Source organism: Heptranchias perlo, unplaced genomic scaffold (assembly GCF_035084215.1).
Source record: "Heptranchias perlo isolate sHepPer1 unplaced genomic scaffold, sHepPer1.hap1 HAP1_SCAFFOLD_489, whole genome shotgun sequence".
Lineage (NCBI taxonomy): Eukaryota > Metazoa > Chordata > Chondrichthyes > Hexanchiformes > Hexanchidae > Heptranchias > Heptranchias perlo.
In genome coordinates, this window is record NW_027139504.1 from 116,900 (window position 1) to 136,595 (window position 19,696).

The 19,696-nt window shown below is 53.4% G+C and overlaps 1 protein-coding gene across 2 annotated transcripts in view; it reads left to right on the top strand.

The window, feature by feature from the left end:
• The window catches only part of LOC137313850 (myoD family inhibitor-like), a 57,284-nt gene that overhangs the window by 17,739 nt on the left and 19,849 nt on the right, over positions 1-19,696 (top strand). Inside the window, exons 4-5 of one of the 2 annotated variants that reach the window (XM_067979598.1) lie at positions 2,560-2,838; positions 16,424-16,680. In XM_067979598.1, the coding sequence (XP_067835699.1) occupies positions 2,560-2,838; positions 16,424-16,680 (536 nt within the window). Of the gene's footprint in view, positions 1-2,559; positions 2,839-16,423; positions 16,681-19,696 lie in introns of those variants that run through there. The other variant, XM_067979597.1, reaches the window with a different exon arrangement.

Consider the following 19,696-nt stretch of genomic DNA (forward strand, 5'->3'; position numbering starts at 1 on the left):
TGATATATCCCACACCCCTCACTGTAACACTCTGATATATCGCACACCCCTCACTGTAACACTCTGATATACCCCACACCCCTCACTGTAACACTCTGATATACCCCACACCCCTCACTGTAACACTCTGATATATCCCACACCCCTCACTGTAACACTCTGATATACCCCACACCCCTCACTGTAACACTCTGATATATCCCTCACCCCTCACTGTAACACTCTGATATATCCCACACCCCTCACTGTAACACTCTGATATATCCCACACCCCTCACTGTAACACTCTGATATACCCCTCACCCCTCACTGTAACACTCTGATATACCTCACACCCCTCACTGCAACACTCTGATATATCCCACACCCCTCACTGTAACACTCTGATATACCCCACACCCCTCACTGTAACACTCTGATATATCCCACACCCCTCACTGTAACACTCTGATATATCCCACACCCCTCACTGTAACACTCTGATATATCCCACACCCCTCACTGTAACACTCTGATATATCCCACACCCCTCACTGTAACACTCTGATATATCCCACACCCCTCACTGTAACACTCTGATATATCCCACAGCCCTCACTGTAACACTCTGATATATCCCACACCCCTCACTGTAACACTCTGATATACCCCACACCCCTCACTGTAACACTCTGATATATCCCACACCCCTCACTGTAACACTCTGATATACCCCACACCCCTCACTGTAACACTCTGATATACCCCACACCCCTCAGTGTAATACTCTGATATATCCCACACCCCTCACTGTAACACTCTGATATATCCCACATCCCTCACTGTAACACTCTGATATATCCCACACCCCTCACTGTAACACTCTGATATACCCCACACCCCTCACTGCAACACTCTGATATACCCCACACCCCTCACTGTAACACTCTGATATACCCCACACCCCTCACTGTAACACTCTGATATATCCCACACCCCTCACTGCAACAATCTGATATACCCCACACCCCTCACTGTAACACTCTGATATACCCCACACCCCTCACTGCAACACTCTGATATATCCCACACCCCTCACTGTAACACTCTGATATACCCCACACCCCTCACTGTAACACTCTGATATATCCCACACCCCTCACTGTAACACTCTGATATATCCCACACCCCTCACTGTAACACGGATATACCCCACACCCCTCACTGTAACACTCTGATATACCCCACACCCCTCACTGTAACACTCTGATATACCCCACACCCCTCACTGTAACACTCTGATATATCCCACACCCCTCACTGTAACACTCTGATATACCCCACACCCCTCACTGTAACACTCTGATATACCCCACACCCCTCACTGCAACACTCTGATATACCCCACACCCCTCACTGTAACACTCTGATATATCCCACACCCCTCACTGTAACACTCTGATATATCCCACACCCCTCACTGTAACACTCTGATATACCCCACACCCCTCACTGTAACACTCTGATATACCCCACACCCCTCACTGCAACACTCTGATATACCCCACACCCCTCACTGTAACACTCTGATATATCCCACACCCCTCACTGTAACACTCTGATATACCCCACACCCCTCACTGTAACACTCTGATATACCCCACACCCCTCACTGCAACACTCTGATATACCCCACACCCCTCACTGTAACACTCTGATATATCCCACACCCCTCACTGTAACACTCTGATATATCCCACACCCCTCACTGTAACACTCTGATATATCCCACACCCCTCACTGTAACACTCTGATATACCCCACACCCCTCACTGTAACACTCTGATATATCCCACACCCCTCACTGTAACACTCTGATATATCCCACACCCCTCACTGTAACACTCTGATATATCCCACACCCCTCACTGTAACACTCTGATATATCCCACACCCCTCACTGTAACACTCTGATATACCCCACACCCCTCACTGTAACACTCTGATATATCCCACACCCCTCACTGTAACACTCTGATATACCCCACAACCTTCAGTGTTTGATGGGACAGTGTAGAGGGAGCTTTACTCTGTATCTAACCCTGTACCTGCCCTGGGAGTGTTTGATGGGACAGTGTAGAGGGAGCTTTACTCTGTATCTAACCCTGTACCTGCCCTGGGAGTGTTTGATGGGACAGTGTAGAGGGAGCTTTACTCTGTATCTAACCCTGTACCTGCCCTGGGAGTGTTTGATGGGACAGTGTAGAGGGAGCTTTACTCTGTATCTAACCCTGTACCTGCCCTGGGAGTGTTTGATGGGACAGTGTAGAGGGAGCTTTACTCTGTATCTAACCCTGTACCTGCCCTGGGAGTGTTTGATGGGACAGTGTAGAGGGAGCTTTACTCTGTATCTAACCCTGTCCCTGCCCTGGGAGTGTTTGATGGGACAGTGTAGAGGGAGCTTTACTCTGTATCTAACCCTGTACCTGCCCTGGGAGTGTTTGATGCTCACACTTGATGTTCTACTCACCACCTCTCCCTTCGTGTTTTTTCTTCTCTTCCTTCTCCTCTGATGTGCAGTCACCTCCCTACCTCAGCCAGGAGACCCAGGCTCCGGCCCCAGCCCAGTCCCAGGCCCTACCAACAAGGGATCCAAGCGAGCGGCCTCCCTGTACGTCAACGGAGGCACCGCGTCGAGCTGCGTCCAGAGCGTGCCCGGGTCGCTCCCACCTCCGCCGCCCGTCTGCAAGTCGCCGGGCGCCCGGCCGGAGAAGATGCATCTGAGCTCGACCCCGTCTGTCTGCACCGGCGGCAGCTACAAGTCGGCAGCCTCCCAGATCCCGGCCGCTGCCAGCGACGGTGAGTTACCGCGGCCCCCCGCCCCATCACTTTGCCTCGACCGTCGGCCGACGGGGACTTCCAACCCGGGACGGCGCTGGGTCTCGAGCCCCCTGCTCCATGGGCCCATAATCTAAGGCCGGCCCCTCCCAGAGCAGCGCCGGGGGAGCGCGGTAATGGCGGATGTCAGACAGAAGGCTCTTGATAAAGTGCCACATGAGAGGCTTCTTGCAAAATGAAAAATTAAGGCTCACCAGATGAAATTTGCCCGGCTGGAGGATGGGGTAAGCGGCTGATGACAGAGAGTAGTGTTAAATGGCGGGTAAAGAAGTTTCTCCTGAATTCCCCGATTGGATTTGTTTGTGACTCTCTATTATTGATGGCCCGTCACCCACCAACCCGTCCACCGCCCCACCCCCCCCCCCGAGGGAACTCCCTTCTCTTCCAAAATCAAAGTGATCTAGACACAAGTACAAGGTAAATTTGCCGACGTTGTCAAATTAGGGGCCATGAGCAAGAGAATACGGGCACGGTTTGACGCCAAGAAATGGGAAGTCGGACGTTTTGGGAGAGTTAGCGAGGGGGAGTCTCGATGGGAAAATGCTTTAGGTTGTGGAGGGACAGAGTGCGGTGTGGAGTAGCAGAAGGATCCGCAGGCAGATTAACAGCCTGACAGGCCACGTTGTGGACCCTCCCCCCATGGCCGTAGCCATCTCTGTCCCAGCCGATAGCAGGGGGAGGGCGGGGGGTTAGTCCCACAGGGCGGGAGGGTTTTATGGTCCGGAGTTGCGGTCTCCGGGAGGTGGGGCTCGATCCTGACTCCGAATCCAGCGGGGGTTGGTCATCGGGGGGCTCAGTCATTAGGGGGTTCAGGGGGTCAGTCGTCGGGGTCAGGGGTCAATTCGGGGGTCGGAGATCGTAGGGGAGGGGGCGTGGTCCGCTGCAGCTAGGCCCGTTGAGCCTGGGGAGGTCACTCCCGCTCCTCTGGCTGTGCTTTTAAGGCACGGACCTGCAGTTCTGAGCCTTCTCGCCTCCTCTCACATGGCGTGAGGGAGTAGGCTCCAGAATCCCGGTCCCCAGGGGTTAAAAGCAAACAAAAAAACGTTAAAAATGGAGGCCCGCAGCCTCCTAGAAAGCATTCACTGACCGACCCGCCTCCGAAGAGCTAGTCAATCGCCTGCCCCTCGTCCCGCCTCCTTGAAAACCGGAAGTGGGCGACTTGGGGGGCGGGTTTTAGATTTAAACATTTTTTACTGTCCCCGGCTCGCTGCCAACCCATGTTTGTCCCATTTAAAATCACGTCCAAAAGCAAGGAAGTTGTGCTAAACCTTTATAAAACACTGGTTGGAGTATTGTGTCCAATTCTGGGCACCGCACTTTAGGAAGGATGTGAAGGCCTCGGAGAGGGTGCAGAGGAGATTTGCCAGAATGGTTCCAGGGATGAGGGACTCCAGTTATGTGGATAGACTGGAGAATCTGGGATTGTTCTCCTCAGAGCAGAGAAGGTTAAGGGGAGATTTGATCGAGGGGTTCAAAATCAGGAAGGGTTTTGATGGAGTAAATAAGGAGAAACCGTTTCCAGTGGGCAGGAGGGTCGGTGACCAAAGGACACGGATTTAAGATAATCGGGAAAAGACCCAGAGGGGGAGATGAGGAGATATTTTTTACGCAGCGAGTTGTTCTGATCTGGAATTCACTGCCTGAAAGGGAATAACTTTCGAAAGGGAATTGGATAAATACTTGAAGGGGAAAAATTTGCAGGGCTAAAGGGAAAGTAGGACGAATTGGATAGATCTTTCCTCAGCGGCAGTACAGGCACAATGGGCCGAATGGCCTTTAACACAAGGGGCGACTGAGGCAGAGGCTGTAACATCTCAAAGGAATGGACGGAGGTTTGGAAGGAAAGAATCAGGAAAGTTACAGGGAAATTGGACAAGAGAAGAGAGCTCCCATGAAGAGCTAGCCCAGGCACAATGGGCAGAACGGCCTCCTTCTGTGCTGCATTGTCTGCGACAGTCGGAGGTGCCGTCTTTCAGATGAGACTTTAAACCGAGGCCCTTAGTGCCTTTCTGGTGGACGTTAAAGACGCCAGAATGGATATCTGTACACTGACTGGTGTCTCTCAGTCCCTCTCTCTCAGGGAGATATCTGTACACTGACTGGTGTCTCTCAGTCCCCTCTCCCTCAGGGAGATATCTGTACACTGACTGGTGTCTCTCAGTCCCTCTCTCTCAGGGAGATATCTGTACACTGACTGGTGTCTCTCAGTCCCTCTCTCTCAGGGAGATATCTGTACACGGACTGGTGTCTCTCAGTCCCTCTCTCTCAGGGAGATATCTGTACACTGACTGGTGTCTCTCAGTCCCTCTCTCTCAGGGAGATATCTGTACACTGACTGGTGTCTCTCAGTCCCTCTCTCTCGGGGAGATATCTGTACACTGACTGGTGTCTCTCAGTCCCCTCTCTCTCAGGGTGATATCTGTACACTGACTGGTGTCTCTCAGTCCCCTCTCTCTCAGGGAGATATCTGTACACTGACTGGTGTCTCTCAGTCCCTCTCTCTCAGGGAGATATCTGTACACTGACTGGTGTCTCTCAGTCCCCTCTCTCTCAGGGAGATATCTGTACACTGACTGGTGTCTCTCAGTCCCCTCTCCCTCAGGGAGATATCTGTACACTGACTGGTGTCTCTCAGTCCCCTCTCCCTCAGGGAGATATCTGTACACTGACTGGTGTCTCCCAGTCCCCTCTCTCTCAGGGAGATATCTGTACACTGACTGGTGTCTCTCAGTCCCTCTCTCTCAGGGAGATATCTGTACACTGACTGGTGTCTCTCAGTCCCTCTCCCTCAGGGAGATATCTGTACACGGACTGGTGTCTCTCAGTCCCCTCTCTCTCAGGGAGATATCTGTACACTGACTGGTGTCTCTCAGTCCCCTCTCTCTCAGGGAGATATCTGTACAGTGATTGGGTCTCTCAGTCCCTCTCTCTCAGGGAGATATCTGTACACTGACTGGTGTCTCTCAGTCCCCTCTCTCTCAGGGAGATATCTGTACACTGACTGGTGTCTCTCAGTCCCTCTCTCCCTCAGGGAGATATCTGTACACTGACTGGTGTCTCTCAGTCCCCTCTCTCTCAGGGAGATATCTGTACACTGACTGGTGTCTCTCAGTCCCCTCTCTCTCAGGGAGATATCTGTACACTGACTGGTGTCTCTCAGTCCCTCTCTCTCAGGGAGATATCTGTACACTGACTGGTGTCTCTCAGTCCCCTCTCTCTCAGGGAGATATCTGTACACTGACTGGTGTCTCTCAGTCCCTCTCTCTCAGGGAGATATCTGTACACTGACTGGTGTCTCTCAGTCCCCTCTCTCTCAGGGAGATATCTGTACACTGACTGGTGTCTCTCAGTCCCCTCTCTCTCAGGGTGATATCTGTACACTGACTGGTGTCTCTCAGTCCCCTCTCTCTCAGGGAGATATCTGTACACTGACTGGTGTCTCTCAGTCTCCTCTCTCTCAGGGTGATATCTGTACACTGACTGGTGTCTCTCAGTCCCTCTCTCCCTCAGGGAGATATCTGTACACTGACTGGTGTCTCTCAGTCCCTCTCTCCATCAGGGAGATATCTGTACACGGACTGGTGTCTCTCAGTCCCTCTCTCTCAGGGAGATATCTGTACACTGACTGGTGTCTCTCAGTCCCCTCTCTCAGGGAGATATCTGTACACTGACTGGTGTCTCTCAGTCCCTCTCCCTCAGGGTGATATCTGTACACTGACTGGTGTCTCTCAGTCCCTCTCTCTCAGGGAGATATCTGTACACTGACTGGTGTCTCTCAGTCCCCTCTCTCATGGAGATATCTGTACACTGACTGGTGTCTCTCAGTCCCCTCTCTCTCAGGGAGATATCTGTACACTGACTGGTGTCTCTCAGTCCCCTCTCCCTCAGGGAGATATCTGTACAGTGATTGGGTCTCTCAGTCCCTCTCTCTCAGGGAGATATCTGTACATGGACTGGTGTCTCTCAGTCCCTCTCTCTCAGGGAGATATCTGTACACTGACTGGTGTCTCTCAGTCCCTCTCTCTCAGGGTGATATCTGTACACTGACTGGTGTCTCTCAGTCCCTCTCTCCATCAGGGAGATATCTGTACACTGACTGGTGTCTCTCAGTCCCTCTCTCCCTCAGGGAGATATCTGTACACTGACTGGTGTCTCTCAGTCCCTCTCTCCATCAGGGAGATATCTGTACATGGACTGGTGTCTCTCAGTCCCTCTCTCTCAGGGAGATATCTGTACACTGACTGGTGTCTCTCAGTCCCTCTCCCTCAGGGTGATATCTGTACACTGACTGGTGTCTCTCAGTCCCTCTCTCTCAGGGAGATATCTGTACACTGACTGGTGTCTCTCAGTCCCTCTCTCTCAGGGTGATATCTGTACACTGACTGGTGTCTCTCAGTCCCTCTCTCTCAGGGAAATATCTGTACACTGACTGGTGTCTCTCAGTCCCTCTCTCTCAGGGAGATATCTGTACACTGACTGGTGTCTCTCAGTCCCCTCTCCCTCAGGGTGATATCTGTACACTGACTGGTGTCTCTCAGTCCCTCTCTCCCTCAGGGAGATATCTGTACACTGACTGGTGTCTCTCAGTCCCTCTCTCTCAGGGTGATATCTGTACACTGACTGGTGTCTCTCAGTCCCTCTCTCTCAGGGAGATATCTGTACACTGACTGGTGTCTCTCAGTCCCTCTCTCTCAGGGAGATATCTGTACACTGACTGGTGTCTCTCAGTCCCTCTCTCTCAGGGAGATATCTGTACACTGACTGGTGTCTCTCAGTCCCTCTCCCTCAGGGAGATATCTGTACACTGACTGGTGTCTCTCAGTCCCTCTCCCTCAGGGAGATATCTGTACACTGACTGGTGTCTCTCAGTCCCTCTCCCTCAGGGAGATATCTGTACACTGACTGGTGTCTCTCAGTCCCTCTCTCTCAGGGAGATATCTGTACACTGACTGGTGTCTCTCAGTCCCTCTCCCTCAGGGAGATATCTGTACACTGACTGGTGTCTCTTAGTCCCTCTCTCTCAGGGAGATATCTGTACACTGACTGGTGTCTCTCAGTCCCTCTCCCTCAGGGAGATATCTGTGCACTGACTGGTGTCTCTCAGTCCCCTCTCCCTCAGGGAGATATCTGTACACTGACTGGTGTCTCTCAGTCCCCTCTCTCTCAGGGAGATATCTGTACACTGACTGGGATCTCTCAGTCCCCTCTCCCTCAGGGAGATATCTGTACACTGACTGGTGTCTCTCAGTCCCTCTCTCTCAGGGAGATATCTGTACACTGACTGGTGTCTCTCAGTCCCCTCTCCCTCAGGGAGATATCTGTACACTGACTGGTGTCTCTCAGTCCCCTCTCTCTCAAAGCGGGGTCTTTGATATGACAGTCAATACTCAGCAACTCAAACCAAAAATGCATGAGTTTGAGACAGAGGCAAATGAGGCATAACAAGATTGAAGTTCTCACAATTGTTTTGCACTTGGAATAAGGCCGACCTTTGACCCACCTCTGATGGACCGTGGAAACTATGCAGGCAGCTTGTTTAAAGTATTTAGAGTTTCGGCCCTCACCCCCCCCTGCCTCTAACCCTGTTTTCTCTCAATACCTGTTGGGGATACGCTGTTTTTGAACAGAAACAAGCTCGTTTCGTCTCCTGAGCCAGGCGCACATCTGCGCGGGAGGAAGCCTGGGGCCTGGGCCTGGACAGGAAGGTTTAGTTGCCAGGAAACCAAGGTTTATTTGGGGGCTTATGTCATCTGGTTGGCTCTCGCCCAACAGAGAGCTCAAAGCACATCTCCCAGGCTCCCTCTGCATGGTTACCCCAGAGCACTGGATTCTGGGAGCGTGCAGCTGGATTTGGAGACTGGTTCAATGTAGGCCTCGGGCCTATAGCTGTGAGGTGGCCCATCTCCGCACTTATCTGTTGCTGAAACCCTCATCTGTGCCTCTGTCCCCTCCAGACTCTTCTATTCCAATGCTCCCCTGTCCGGCCTCCCACCTTTCACCCTGCGTAAACTCCAGCTCATCCAAAACTCTGCCCGCCCCCCCTCCCCGTATCCTAACTCGCACCGAGTCCCGTTCACCCATCACCCCGATGTGCTCGCTGACCTACATCGGCTCCCGGTCCTGCAACGCCTCGATTTTAAAATTCTCATCCTCGTGTTCAAATCCCTCCATGGCCCTCGCCCCCCCCTCACTATCTCTGTGACCTCCTCCAGCCCTGACAACCCTCCGAGATCTCTGCGCTCCTCCAATTCTGGCCTCTTGCGCATCCCCGCCGATTTCCATCGCTCCACCATTGGCGGCCGTGCCTTCAGCCGCCTCGGCCCTAAGCTCTGGAATTCCCTCCCTAAACCTCTCCGCCTCTCTCTCTCCTCCTTTAAGACGCTCCTTAAAACCTCCCTCTTTGACCGAGCTTTTGGTCACCTGTCCTAACATCTCCTTATGTGCCTCGGTGTCAAATTTTGTCTGATTTACGCTCCTGGGAAGAACCCTGGGACATTTTACTACGTTAAAGGTGCTATATTTCTGTAATTTCCTGGGTTGTCAAAATGTCAAGGAGCAGGGAAATGGATGAGGCCTCTCTCACCTCTCGCTAGAGGCCCAAATAGTCAACCATGGACTTGGAGGGAGAGGTTACTGAGTAAGAAGATGGGACACAGAATCACAGGAAGGGTGTCTGTGCCTTGACAGGGGGAGCCAAGGAATATCCCGGGATTTCAATTGGAGCAGAGGTGAAACAGGTGGGGTCTGTTTTCCCCGGGAGAGGAGACCGAGGGGATCGAACCGAAGTTTTCGGGATTGGGAGGGGGGTTGGGTAAATCTGATCTGGGGTGGATTGTTCAAATCTCGCAGTGGGGAGTTGGAGGGGGGGGGCGGGGGTCGCAGGGTGAAAATGAGGGGATTGGGAGCGGGAAGGGATGTTCTGGAGAACGTTCTCACCCAAAGGGAAAGTTAATGGGCAAGAGGCAATGAAGTGGGCGGTGTAAATGAGGTCAAAGGGCAAATTGATGGGATTCTGAAGAGAGAGAGAGAGAAGGAGGATTGAGGGATATGGGGAGAAGGTGGGTGGGTGGGATTGAGAGATATGGGGAGAAGGTGGGCAGGTGGGATTGAGGGATATGGGGAGAAGGTGGGCAGGTGGGATTGAGGGATATGGGGAGAAGGTGGGTCAGTGGGATTGAGGGATATGGGGAGAAGGTGGGCAGGTGGGATTGAGGGATATGGGGAGAAGGTGGGTCAGTGGGATTGAGGGATATGGGGAGAAGGTGGGCAGGTGGGATTGAGGGATATGGGGAGAAGGTGGGCAGGTGGGATTGAGGGATATGGGGAGAAGGTGGGCGGGTGGGATTGAGGGATATGGGGAGAAGGTGGGCACGTGGGATTGAGGGATATGGGGAGAAGGTGGGCAGGTGGGATTGAGGGATATGGGGAGAAGGTGGGCAGGTGGGATTGCGGGATATGGGGAGAAGGTGGGTCGTGGGATTGAGGGATCTGGGGAGAAGGTGGGCAGGTGCGATTGAGGGATATGGGGAGAAGGTGGGCAGGTGGGATTGAGGGATATGGGGAGAAGGTGGGATTGAGGGATATGGGGAGAAGGTGGGTAGGTGGGATTGAGGGATATGGGGATAAGGTGGGTCGGTGGGATTGAGGGATATGGGGAGAAGGTGGGTAGGTGGGATTGAGGGATATGGGGAGAAGGTGGGTAGGTGGGATTGAGGGATATGGGGAGAAGGTGGGTAGGTGGGATTGAGGGATACGGGGAGGTGGGATTGAGGGATATGGGGAGAAGGTGGGTAGGTGGGATTGAGGGATATGGGGAGGTGGGATTGAGGGATATGGGGAGAAGGTGGGTCAGTGGGATTGAGGGATATGGGGAGAAGGTGGGTAGGTGGGATTGAGGGATACGGGGGAGAAGGTGGGTCGGTGAGATTGGGGGATACGGGGAGAAGGTGGGTCGGTGGGATTGAGGGATATGGAGAGAAGGTGGGTCGGTGGGATTGAGGAGTATGGGGAGAAGGTGGGATTGAGGGATATGAGGAGAAGGTGGGTGGGTGGGATTGAGGGATACGGGGGAGAAGGTGGGTAGGTGGGATTGGGGGATTTGGGGAGAAGGTGGGTCGGTGGGATTGAGGGATATGGGGAGAAGGTGGGTAGGTGGGATTGAGGGATATGGGGAGAAGGTGGGTCGGTGGGATTGAGGAATATGGGGAGAAGGTGGGTAGGTGGGATTGAGGGATATGGGGAGAAGGTGGGTCGGTGGGATTGAGGGATATGGGGAGAAGGTGGGTAGGTGGGATTGAGGGATATGGGGAGAAGGTGGGTCGGTGGGATTGAGGAATATGGGGAGAAGGTGGGTAGGTGGGATTGAGGAATATGGGGAGAAGGTGGGTAGGTGGGATTGGGGGATTTGGGGAGAAGGTGGGTCGGTGGGATTGAGGGATACGGGGAGAAGGTGGGATTGAGGGATATGGGGAGAAGGTGGGTTGGTGGGATTGAGGGATACGGGGAGAAGGTGGGTCGGTGGGATTGAGGGATATGGGGAGAAGGCGGGTAGGTGGGATTGAGGGATACGGGGAGAAGGTGGGTCGGTGGGATTGAGGGATATGGGGAGAAGGTGGGTAGGTGGGATTGAGGGATACGGGGAGAAGGTGGGATTTGAGGGATTATGGGGAGAAGGTGGGTGGGTGGGATTGAGGGATATGGGGAGAAGTAGGTGGGTGGGATTGAGGGATATGGGGAGAAGTTGGGTAGGTGGGATTGAGGGATACGGGGAGAAGGTGGGTCGGTGGGATTGAGGGATACGGGGAGAAGGTGGGTCGGTGGGATTGAGGGATATGGGGAGAAGGTGGGTAGGTGGGATTGAGGGATATGGGGAGAAGGTGGGTAGGTAGGATTGAGGGATACGGGGGAGAAGGTGGGTGGGTGGGATTGAGGAATATGGGGAGAAGGTGGGTAGGTGGGATTGAGGGATATGGGGAGAAGGTGGGTAGGTGGGATTGAGGGATATGGGGAGAAGGTGGGTAGGTGGGATTGAGGGATACGGGGGAGAAGGTGGGTAGGTGGGATTGAGGGATACGGGGGAGAAGGTGGGTCGGTGGGATTGAGGGATACGGGGAGAAGGTGGGTAGGTGGGATTGAGGGATACGGGGGAGAAGGTGGGTAGGTGGGATTGAGGGATATGGGGAGAAGGTGGGTCGGTGGGATTGAGGGATATGGGGAGAAGGTGGGTCGGTGGGATTGAGGGATACGGGGAGAAGGTGGGTAGGTGGGATTGAGGGATACGGGGAGAAGGTGGGTCGGTGGGATTGAGGGATATGGGGAGAAGGTGGGTGGGTGGGATTGAGGGATATGGGGAGGTGGGATTGAGGGATACGGGGAGAAGGTGGGATTTGAGGGATTAGGGGGAGAAGGTGGGTCGGTGGGATTGAGGGATATGGGGAGAAGGTGGGTAGGTGGGATTGAGGGATATGATGAGAAGGTGGGTAGGTGGGATTGAGAGATATGGGGAGAAGGTGGGTCGGTGGGATTGAGGGATATGGGGAGAAGGTGGGTCGGTGGGATTGAGGGATATGGGGAGAAGGTGGGTGGGTGGGATTGAGGGATATGGGGAGAAGGTGGGTAGGTGGGATTGAAGGGTATGGGGAGAAGGTGGGATTTGAGGGATTATGGGGAGAAGGTGGGTCGGTGGGATTGAGGGATATGGGGAGAAGGTGGGTTTTGAGGGATTATGGGGAGAAGGTGGGATTTGAGGGATTATGGGGAGTAGGTGGGTCCGTGGGATTGAGGGATACGGGGAGAAGGTGGGTCGGTGGGATTGAGGGATATGGGGAGAAGGCGGGTCGGTGGGATTGAGGGATATGGGGAGAAGGTGGGTAGGTGGGATTGAGGGATACGGGGAGAAGGTGGGTAGGTGGGATTGAGGGATACGGGGAGAAGGTGGGTAGGTGGGATTGAGGGATACGGGGAGAAGGTGGGTCGGTGGGATTGAGGGATATGCGGAGAAGGCGGGTTGGTGGGATTGTGGGATATGGGGAGAAGGTGGGATTTGAGGGATTATGGGGAGAAGGTGGGATTTGAGGGATAATGGGGAGAAGGTGGGTCGGTGGGATTGAGGGATACGGGGAGAAGGTGGGTAGGTGGGATTGAAGGGTATGGGGAGAAGTTGGGTGGGTGGGATTGAGGGATATGGGGAGAAGGTGGGTAGGTGGGATTGAGGGATATGGGGAGAAGGTGGGTAGGTGGGATTGAGGGATATGGGGAGAAGGTGGGATTGAGGGATATGGGGAGAAGGTGGGTCGGTGGGATTGCGGGATATGGGGAGAAGGTGGGTAGGTGGGATTGAGGGATATGGGGAGAAGGTGGGATTGAGGGATATGGGGAGAAGGTGGGTGGGTGGGATTGAGGGATATGGGGAGAAGGCGGGATTTGAGGGATATGGTGAGAAGGTGGGTCGGTGGGATTGAGGGATATGGGGAGAAGGTGGGATTGAGGGATATGGGGAGAAGGTGGGTCGGTGGGATTGCGGGATATGGGGAGAAGGTGGGATTGAGGGATATGGGGAGAAGGTGGGTGGGTGGGATTGAGGGATATGGGGAGAAGGTGGGATTGAGGGATATGGGGAGAAGGTGGGTCGGTGGGATTGCGGGATATGGGGAGAAGGTGGGATTGAGGGATATGGGGAGAAGGTGGGTGGGTGGGATTGAGGGATATGGGGAGAAGGTGGGATTGAGGGATATGGGGAGAAGGTGGGTCGGTGGGATTGCGGGATATGGGGAGAAGGTGGGATTGAGGGATATGGGGAGAAGGTGGGTCGGTGGGATTGAGGGATATGGGGAGAAGGCGGGATTTGAGGGATATGGGGAGAAGGTGGGTCGGTGGGATTGAGGGATATGGGGAGAAGGTGGGATTGAGGGATATGGGGAGAAGGTGGGTAGGTGGGATTGAGGGATATGGGGAGAAGGCGGGATTTGAGGGATATGGGGAGAAGGTGGGTCGGTGGGATTGAGGGATATGGGGAGAAGGTGCGATTGAGGGATATGGGGAGAAGGTGGGTAGGTGGGATTGAGGGATATGGGGAGAAGGTGGGTCGGTGGGATTGCGGGATATGGGGAGAAGGTGGGATTGAGGGATATGGGGAGAAGGTGAGTAGGTGGGATTGAGGGATATGGGGAGAAGGTGAGTAGGTGGGATTGAGGGATATGTGAAGAAGGTGAGTAGGTGGGATTGAGGGATATGGGAAGAAGGTGAGTAGGTGGGATTGAGGGATATGGGGAGAAGGTGAGTAGGTGGGATTGAGGGATATGGGAAGAAGGTGAGTAGGTGGGATTGAGGGATATGGGGAGAAGGTGAGTAGGTGGGATTGAGGGATATGGGAAGAAGGTGAGTAGGTGGGACTGAGGGATATGGGAAGAAGGTGAGTAGGTGGGATTGAGGAATATGGGGAGAAGGTGAGTAGGTGGGATTTGAGGGATATGGGGAGAAGGTGGGTAGGTGGGATTGAGGGATATGGGGAGAAGGTGGGTAGGTGGGACTTGAGGGATATGGGGAGAAGGTGGGTAGGTGGGATTGAGGGATATGGGGAGAAGGTGGGTCGGTGGGATTGAGGGATACGGGGAGAAGGTGAGTAGGTGGGATTGAGGGATATGGGAAGAAGGTGAGTAGGTGGGATTGAGGGATATGGGGAGAAGGTGAGTAGGTGGGATTGAGGGATATGGGAAGAAGGTGAGTAGGTGGGACTGAGGGATATGGGAAGAAGGTGAGTAGGTGGGATTCAGGGATATGGGGAGAAGGTGGGTAGGTGGGATTTGAGGGATATGGGGAGAAGGTGGGTAGGTGGGATTGAGGGATATGGGGAGAAGGTGGGTCGGTGGGATTGAGGGATATGGGGAGAAGGTGAGTAGGTGGGACTGAGGGATATGGGAAGAAGGTGAGTAGGTGGGATTGAGGGATATGGGGAGAAGGTGGGATTTGAGGGATATGGGGAGAAGGTGAGTAGGTGGGACTGAGGGATATGAGGAGAAGATGAGTAGGTGGGATTGAGGGATATGGGAAGAAGGTGAGTAGGTGGGATTGAGGGATATGGGGAGAAGGTGGGTAGGTTGGATTTGAGGGATATGGGGAGAAGGTGGGATTTGAGGGATATGGGGAGAAGGTGGGTCGGTGAGATTGAGGGATATGGGGAGAAGGTGGGTCGGTGGGATTGAGGGATACGGGGAGAAGGTGGGTCGGTGAGATTGAGGGATATGGGGAGAAGGTGGGTCGGTGGGATTGAGGGATATGGGGAGAAGGTGGGTAGGTGGGATTGAGGGATATGGGGAGAAGGTGGGTCGGTGGGATTGAGGGATATGGGGAGAAGGTGGGTAGGTGGGATTGAGGGATATGGGGAGAAGGTGGGTCGGTGGGATTGAGGGATATGGGGAGAAGGTGAGTAGGTGGGATTGAGGGATATGGGGAGAAGGTGGGTAGGTGGGATTGAGGGATATGGGGAGAAGGTGGGTCGGTGGGATTGAGGGATATGGGGAGAAGGTGAGTAGGTGGGATTGAGGGATATGGGGAGAAGGTGGGTCGGTGGGATTGAGGGATATGGGGAGAAGGTGGGTAGGTGGGACTGAGGGATATGGGGAGAAGGTGAGTAGGTGGGATTTGAGGGATATGGGGAGAAGGTGGGGGTGGGATTGAGGGATATGGAGAGAAGGTGGGTAGGTGGGACTGAGGGATATGGGGAGAAGGTGGGTAGGTGGGACTGAGGGATATGGGGAGAAGGTGAGTAGGTGGGATTTGAGGGATATGGGGAGAAGGTGGGTAGGTGGGACTGAGGGATATGGGGAGAAGGTGAGTAGGTGGGATTTGAGGGATATGGGGAGAAGGTGGGTAGGTGGGACTGAGGGATATGGGGAGAAGGTGAGTCGGTGGGATTGAGGGATATGGGGAGAAGGTGGGTCGGTGGGATTGAGGGATATGGGTAGAAGGTGAGTAGGTGGGACTGAGGGATATGGGGAGAAGGTGAGTAGGTGGGATTGAGGGATATGGGGAGAAGGTGGGTCGGTGGGACTGAGGGATATGGGGAGAAGGTGGGTAGGTGGGACTGAGGGATATGGGGATAAGGTGAGTAGGTGGGATTTGAGGGATATGGGGAGAAGGTGGGTAGGTGGGACTGAGGGATATGGGGAGAAGTTGAGTAGGTGGGATTTGAGGGATATGGGGAGAAGGTGGGTAGGTGGGACTGAGGGATATGGGGAGAAGGTGAGTAGGTGGGATTGAGGGATATGGGGAGAAGGTGGGTCGGTGGGATTGAGGGATATGGGGAGAAGGTGAGTCGGTGGGACTGAGGGATATGGGGAGAAGGTGGGTCGGTGGGACTGAGGGATATGGGGAGAAGGTGGGTCGGTGGGACTGAGGGATATGGGGAGAAGGTGGGTCGGTGGGACTGAGGGCGTGCCACCGGACTGGCTGAGGTGGGCTTTAACTGCACTAACTGCTCTCTCTCTCTCTCTCTCTGCTCTGCTTCTCCATTCCTCCTCTCCTGTCCTCCTCCCTGCCTCTCCCTCAGACGTCTGTGCCACGCTGCTGCTCAGCTGCCTCTTCTGCCAGTTCTCCGACTGCTGCCAGCTGCTCCCCGCCCTGTGCCTGGACTGGCTCTGCTGCTGCCTGTGCCTGCCGTGCCAGGCCTGGGGCGCCCACCAGCGGGACAGGGTGTGCGACTGCCGGTGCGGCTGCCAGGCCGACTACTCCGTGTTCGACGCATGCCAGCAGACCAGCGAGTGTCTAGACCTGGCCCTGGAGATCTCCGAGCTCTGCTGTCACTGAGTAACTGCTCCGACTGACTAACTAACAGCGGGGAGCGGGGAGAGAGGGGGGAGGGAGAAAGACCAGCGAGAGGTGGAGCAATGGACGTGGTTGTCGAATTGTAGGGCGCAAAAACAGGCCCTTCGGCCCATCATGCCTGTAACACTCTCTGATATATCCCACACCCCTCACTGTAACACTCTGATATATCCCACACCCCTCACTGTAACACTCTGATATATCCCACACCCCTCACTGTAACACTCTGATATACCCCACACCCCTCACTGTAACACTCGGATATATCCCACACCCCTCACTGTAACACTCTGATATATCCCACACCCCTCACTGTAACACTCTGATATATCCCACACCCCTCACTGTAACACTCTGATATACCCCACACCCCTCACTGTAACACTCTGATATATCCCACACCCCTCACTGTAACACTCTGATATATCCCACACCCCTCACTGTAACACTCTGATATACCCCACACCCCTCACTGTAACACTCTGATATATCCCACACCCCTCACTGTAACACTCTGATATATCCCACACACCTCACTGTAACACTCTGATATATCCCACACCCCTCACTGTAACACTCTGATATACCCCACACCCCTCACTGTAACACTCTGATATATCCCACACACCTCACTGTAACACTCTGATATATCCCACACCCCTCACTGTAACACTCTGATATACCCCACACCCCTCACTGTAACACTCGGATATATCCCACACCCCTCACTGTAACACTCTGATATATCCCACACCCCTCACTGTAACACTCTGATATACCCCACACCCCTCACTGTAACACTCTGATATATCCCACACCACTCACTGTAACACTCTGATATACCCCACACCCCTCACTGTAACACTCTGATATATCCCACACCCCTCACTGTAACACTCTGATATATCCCACACCCCTCACTGCAACACTCTGATATATCCCACACCCCTCACTGTAACACTCTGATATATCCCACACCCCTCACCGTAACACTCTGATATACCCCACACCCCTCACTGTAACACTCTGATATATCCCACACCCCTCACTGTAACACTCTGATATATCCCACACCCCTCACTGTAACACTCTGATATACCCCACACCCCTCACTGTAACACTCTGATATATCCCACACCCCTCACTGTAACACGCTGATATATCCCACACCTCTCACTGTAACACTCTGATATACCCCACACCCCTCACTGTAACACTCTGATATATCCCACACCCCTCACTGTAACACTCTGATATATCCCACACCCCTCACTGTAACACTCTGATATACCCCACACCCCTCACTGTAACACTCTGATATACCCCACACCCCTCACTGTAACACTCTGATATATCCCACACTCCTCACTGGAACACTCTGATATATCCCACACTCCTCACTGGAACACTCTGATATACCCCACACCCCTCACTGTAACACTCTGATATATCCCACACCCCTCACTGTAACACTCTGATATAACCCACACCCCTCACTGTAACACTCTGATATATCCCACACCCCTCACTGTAACACTCTGATATATCCCACACCCCTCACTGTAACACTCTGATATATCCCACACCCCTCACTGTAACACTCTGATATACCCCACACCCCTCACTGTAACACTCTGATATATCCCACACCCCTCACTGTAACACTCTGATATACCCCACACCCCTCACTGTAACACTCTGATATATCCCACACCCCTCACTGTAACACTCTGATATACCCCACACCCCTCACTGTAACACTCTGATATACCCCACACCCCTCACTGTAACACTCTGATATATCCCACACCCCTCACTGTAACACTCTGATATACCCCACACCCCTCACTGTAACACTCTGATATATCGCACACCCCTCACCGTAACACTCTGATATATCCCACACCCCTCACTGTAACACTCTGATATATCCCACACCCCTCACTGTAACACTCTGATATATCCCACACCCCTCACTGTAACACTCTGATATACCCCACACCCCTCACTGTAACACTCTGATATACCCCACACCCCTCACTGTAACACTCTGATATATCCCACACCCCTCACTGTAACACTCTGATATATCCCACACCCCTCACTGTAACACTCTGATATATCCCACACCCCTCACTGTAACACTCTGATATATCCCACACCCCTCACTGTAACACTCTGATATATCCCACACCCCTCACTGTAACACTCTGATATACCCCACACCCCTCACTGTAACACTCTGATATATCCCACACCCCTCACTGTAACACTCTGATATATCCCACACCCCTCACTGTAACACTCTGATATACCCCACACCCCTCACTGTCATACTCTGATATATCCCACACCCCTCACTGTAACACTCCGATATACCCCACACCCCTCACTGTAACACTCTGATATACCCCACACCCCTCACTGTAACACTCTGATATACCCCACACCCCTCACTGTAACACTCTGATATACCCCACACCCCTTACTGTAACACTCTGATATATCCCACACCCCTCACTGTAACACTCTGATATATCCCACACCCCTCACTGTAACACTCTGATATATCCCACACCCCTCACTGTAACACTCTGATATATCCCACACCCCTCACTGTAACACTCTGACATATCCCACACCCCTCACTGTAACACTCTGATATATCCCACACCCCTCACTGTAACACTCTGATATATCCCACACCCCTCACTGTAACACTCTGATATATCCCACACCCCTCACTGTAACACTCTGATATACCCCACACCCCTCACTGTCACACTCTGATATACCCCACACCCCTCACTGTAACACTCTGATACACCCCACACCCCTCACTGTAACACTCTGATATATCCCACACCCCTCACTGTAACACTCTGATATATCCCACACCCCTCACTGTAACACTCTGATATATCCCACACCCCTCACTGTAACACTCTGATATACCCCACACCCCTCACTGTAACACTCTGATATACCCCACACCCCT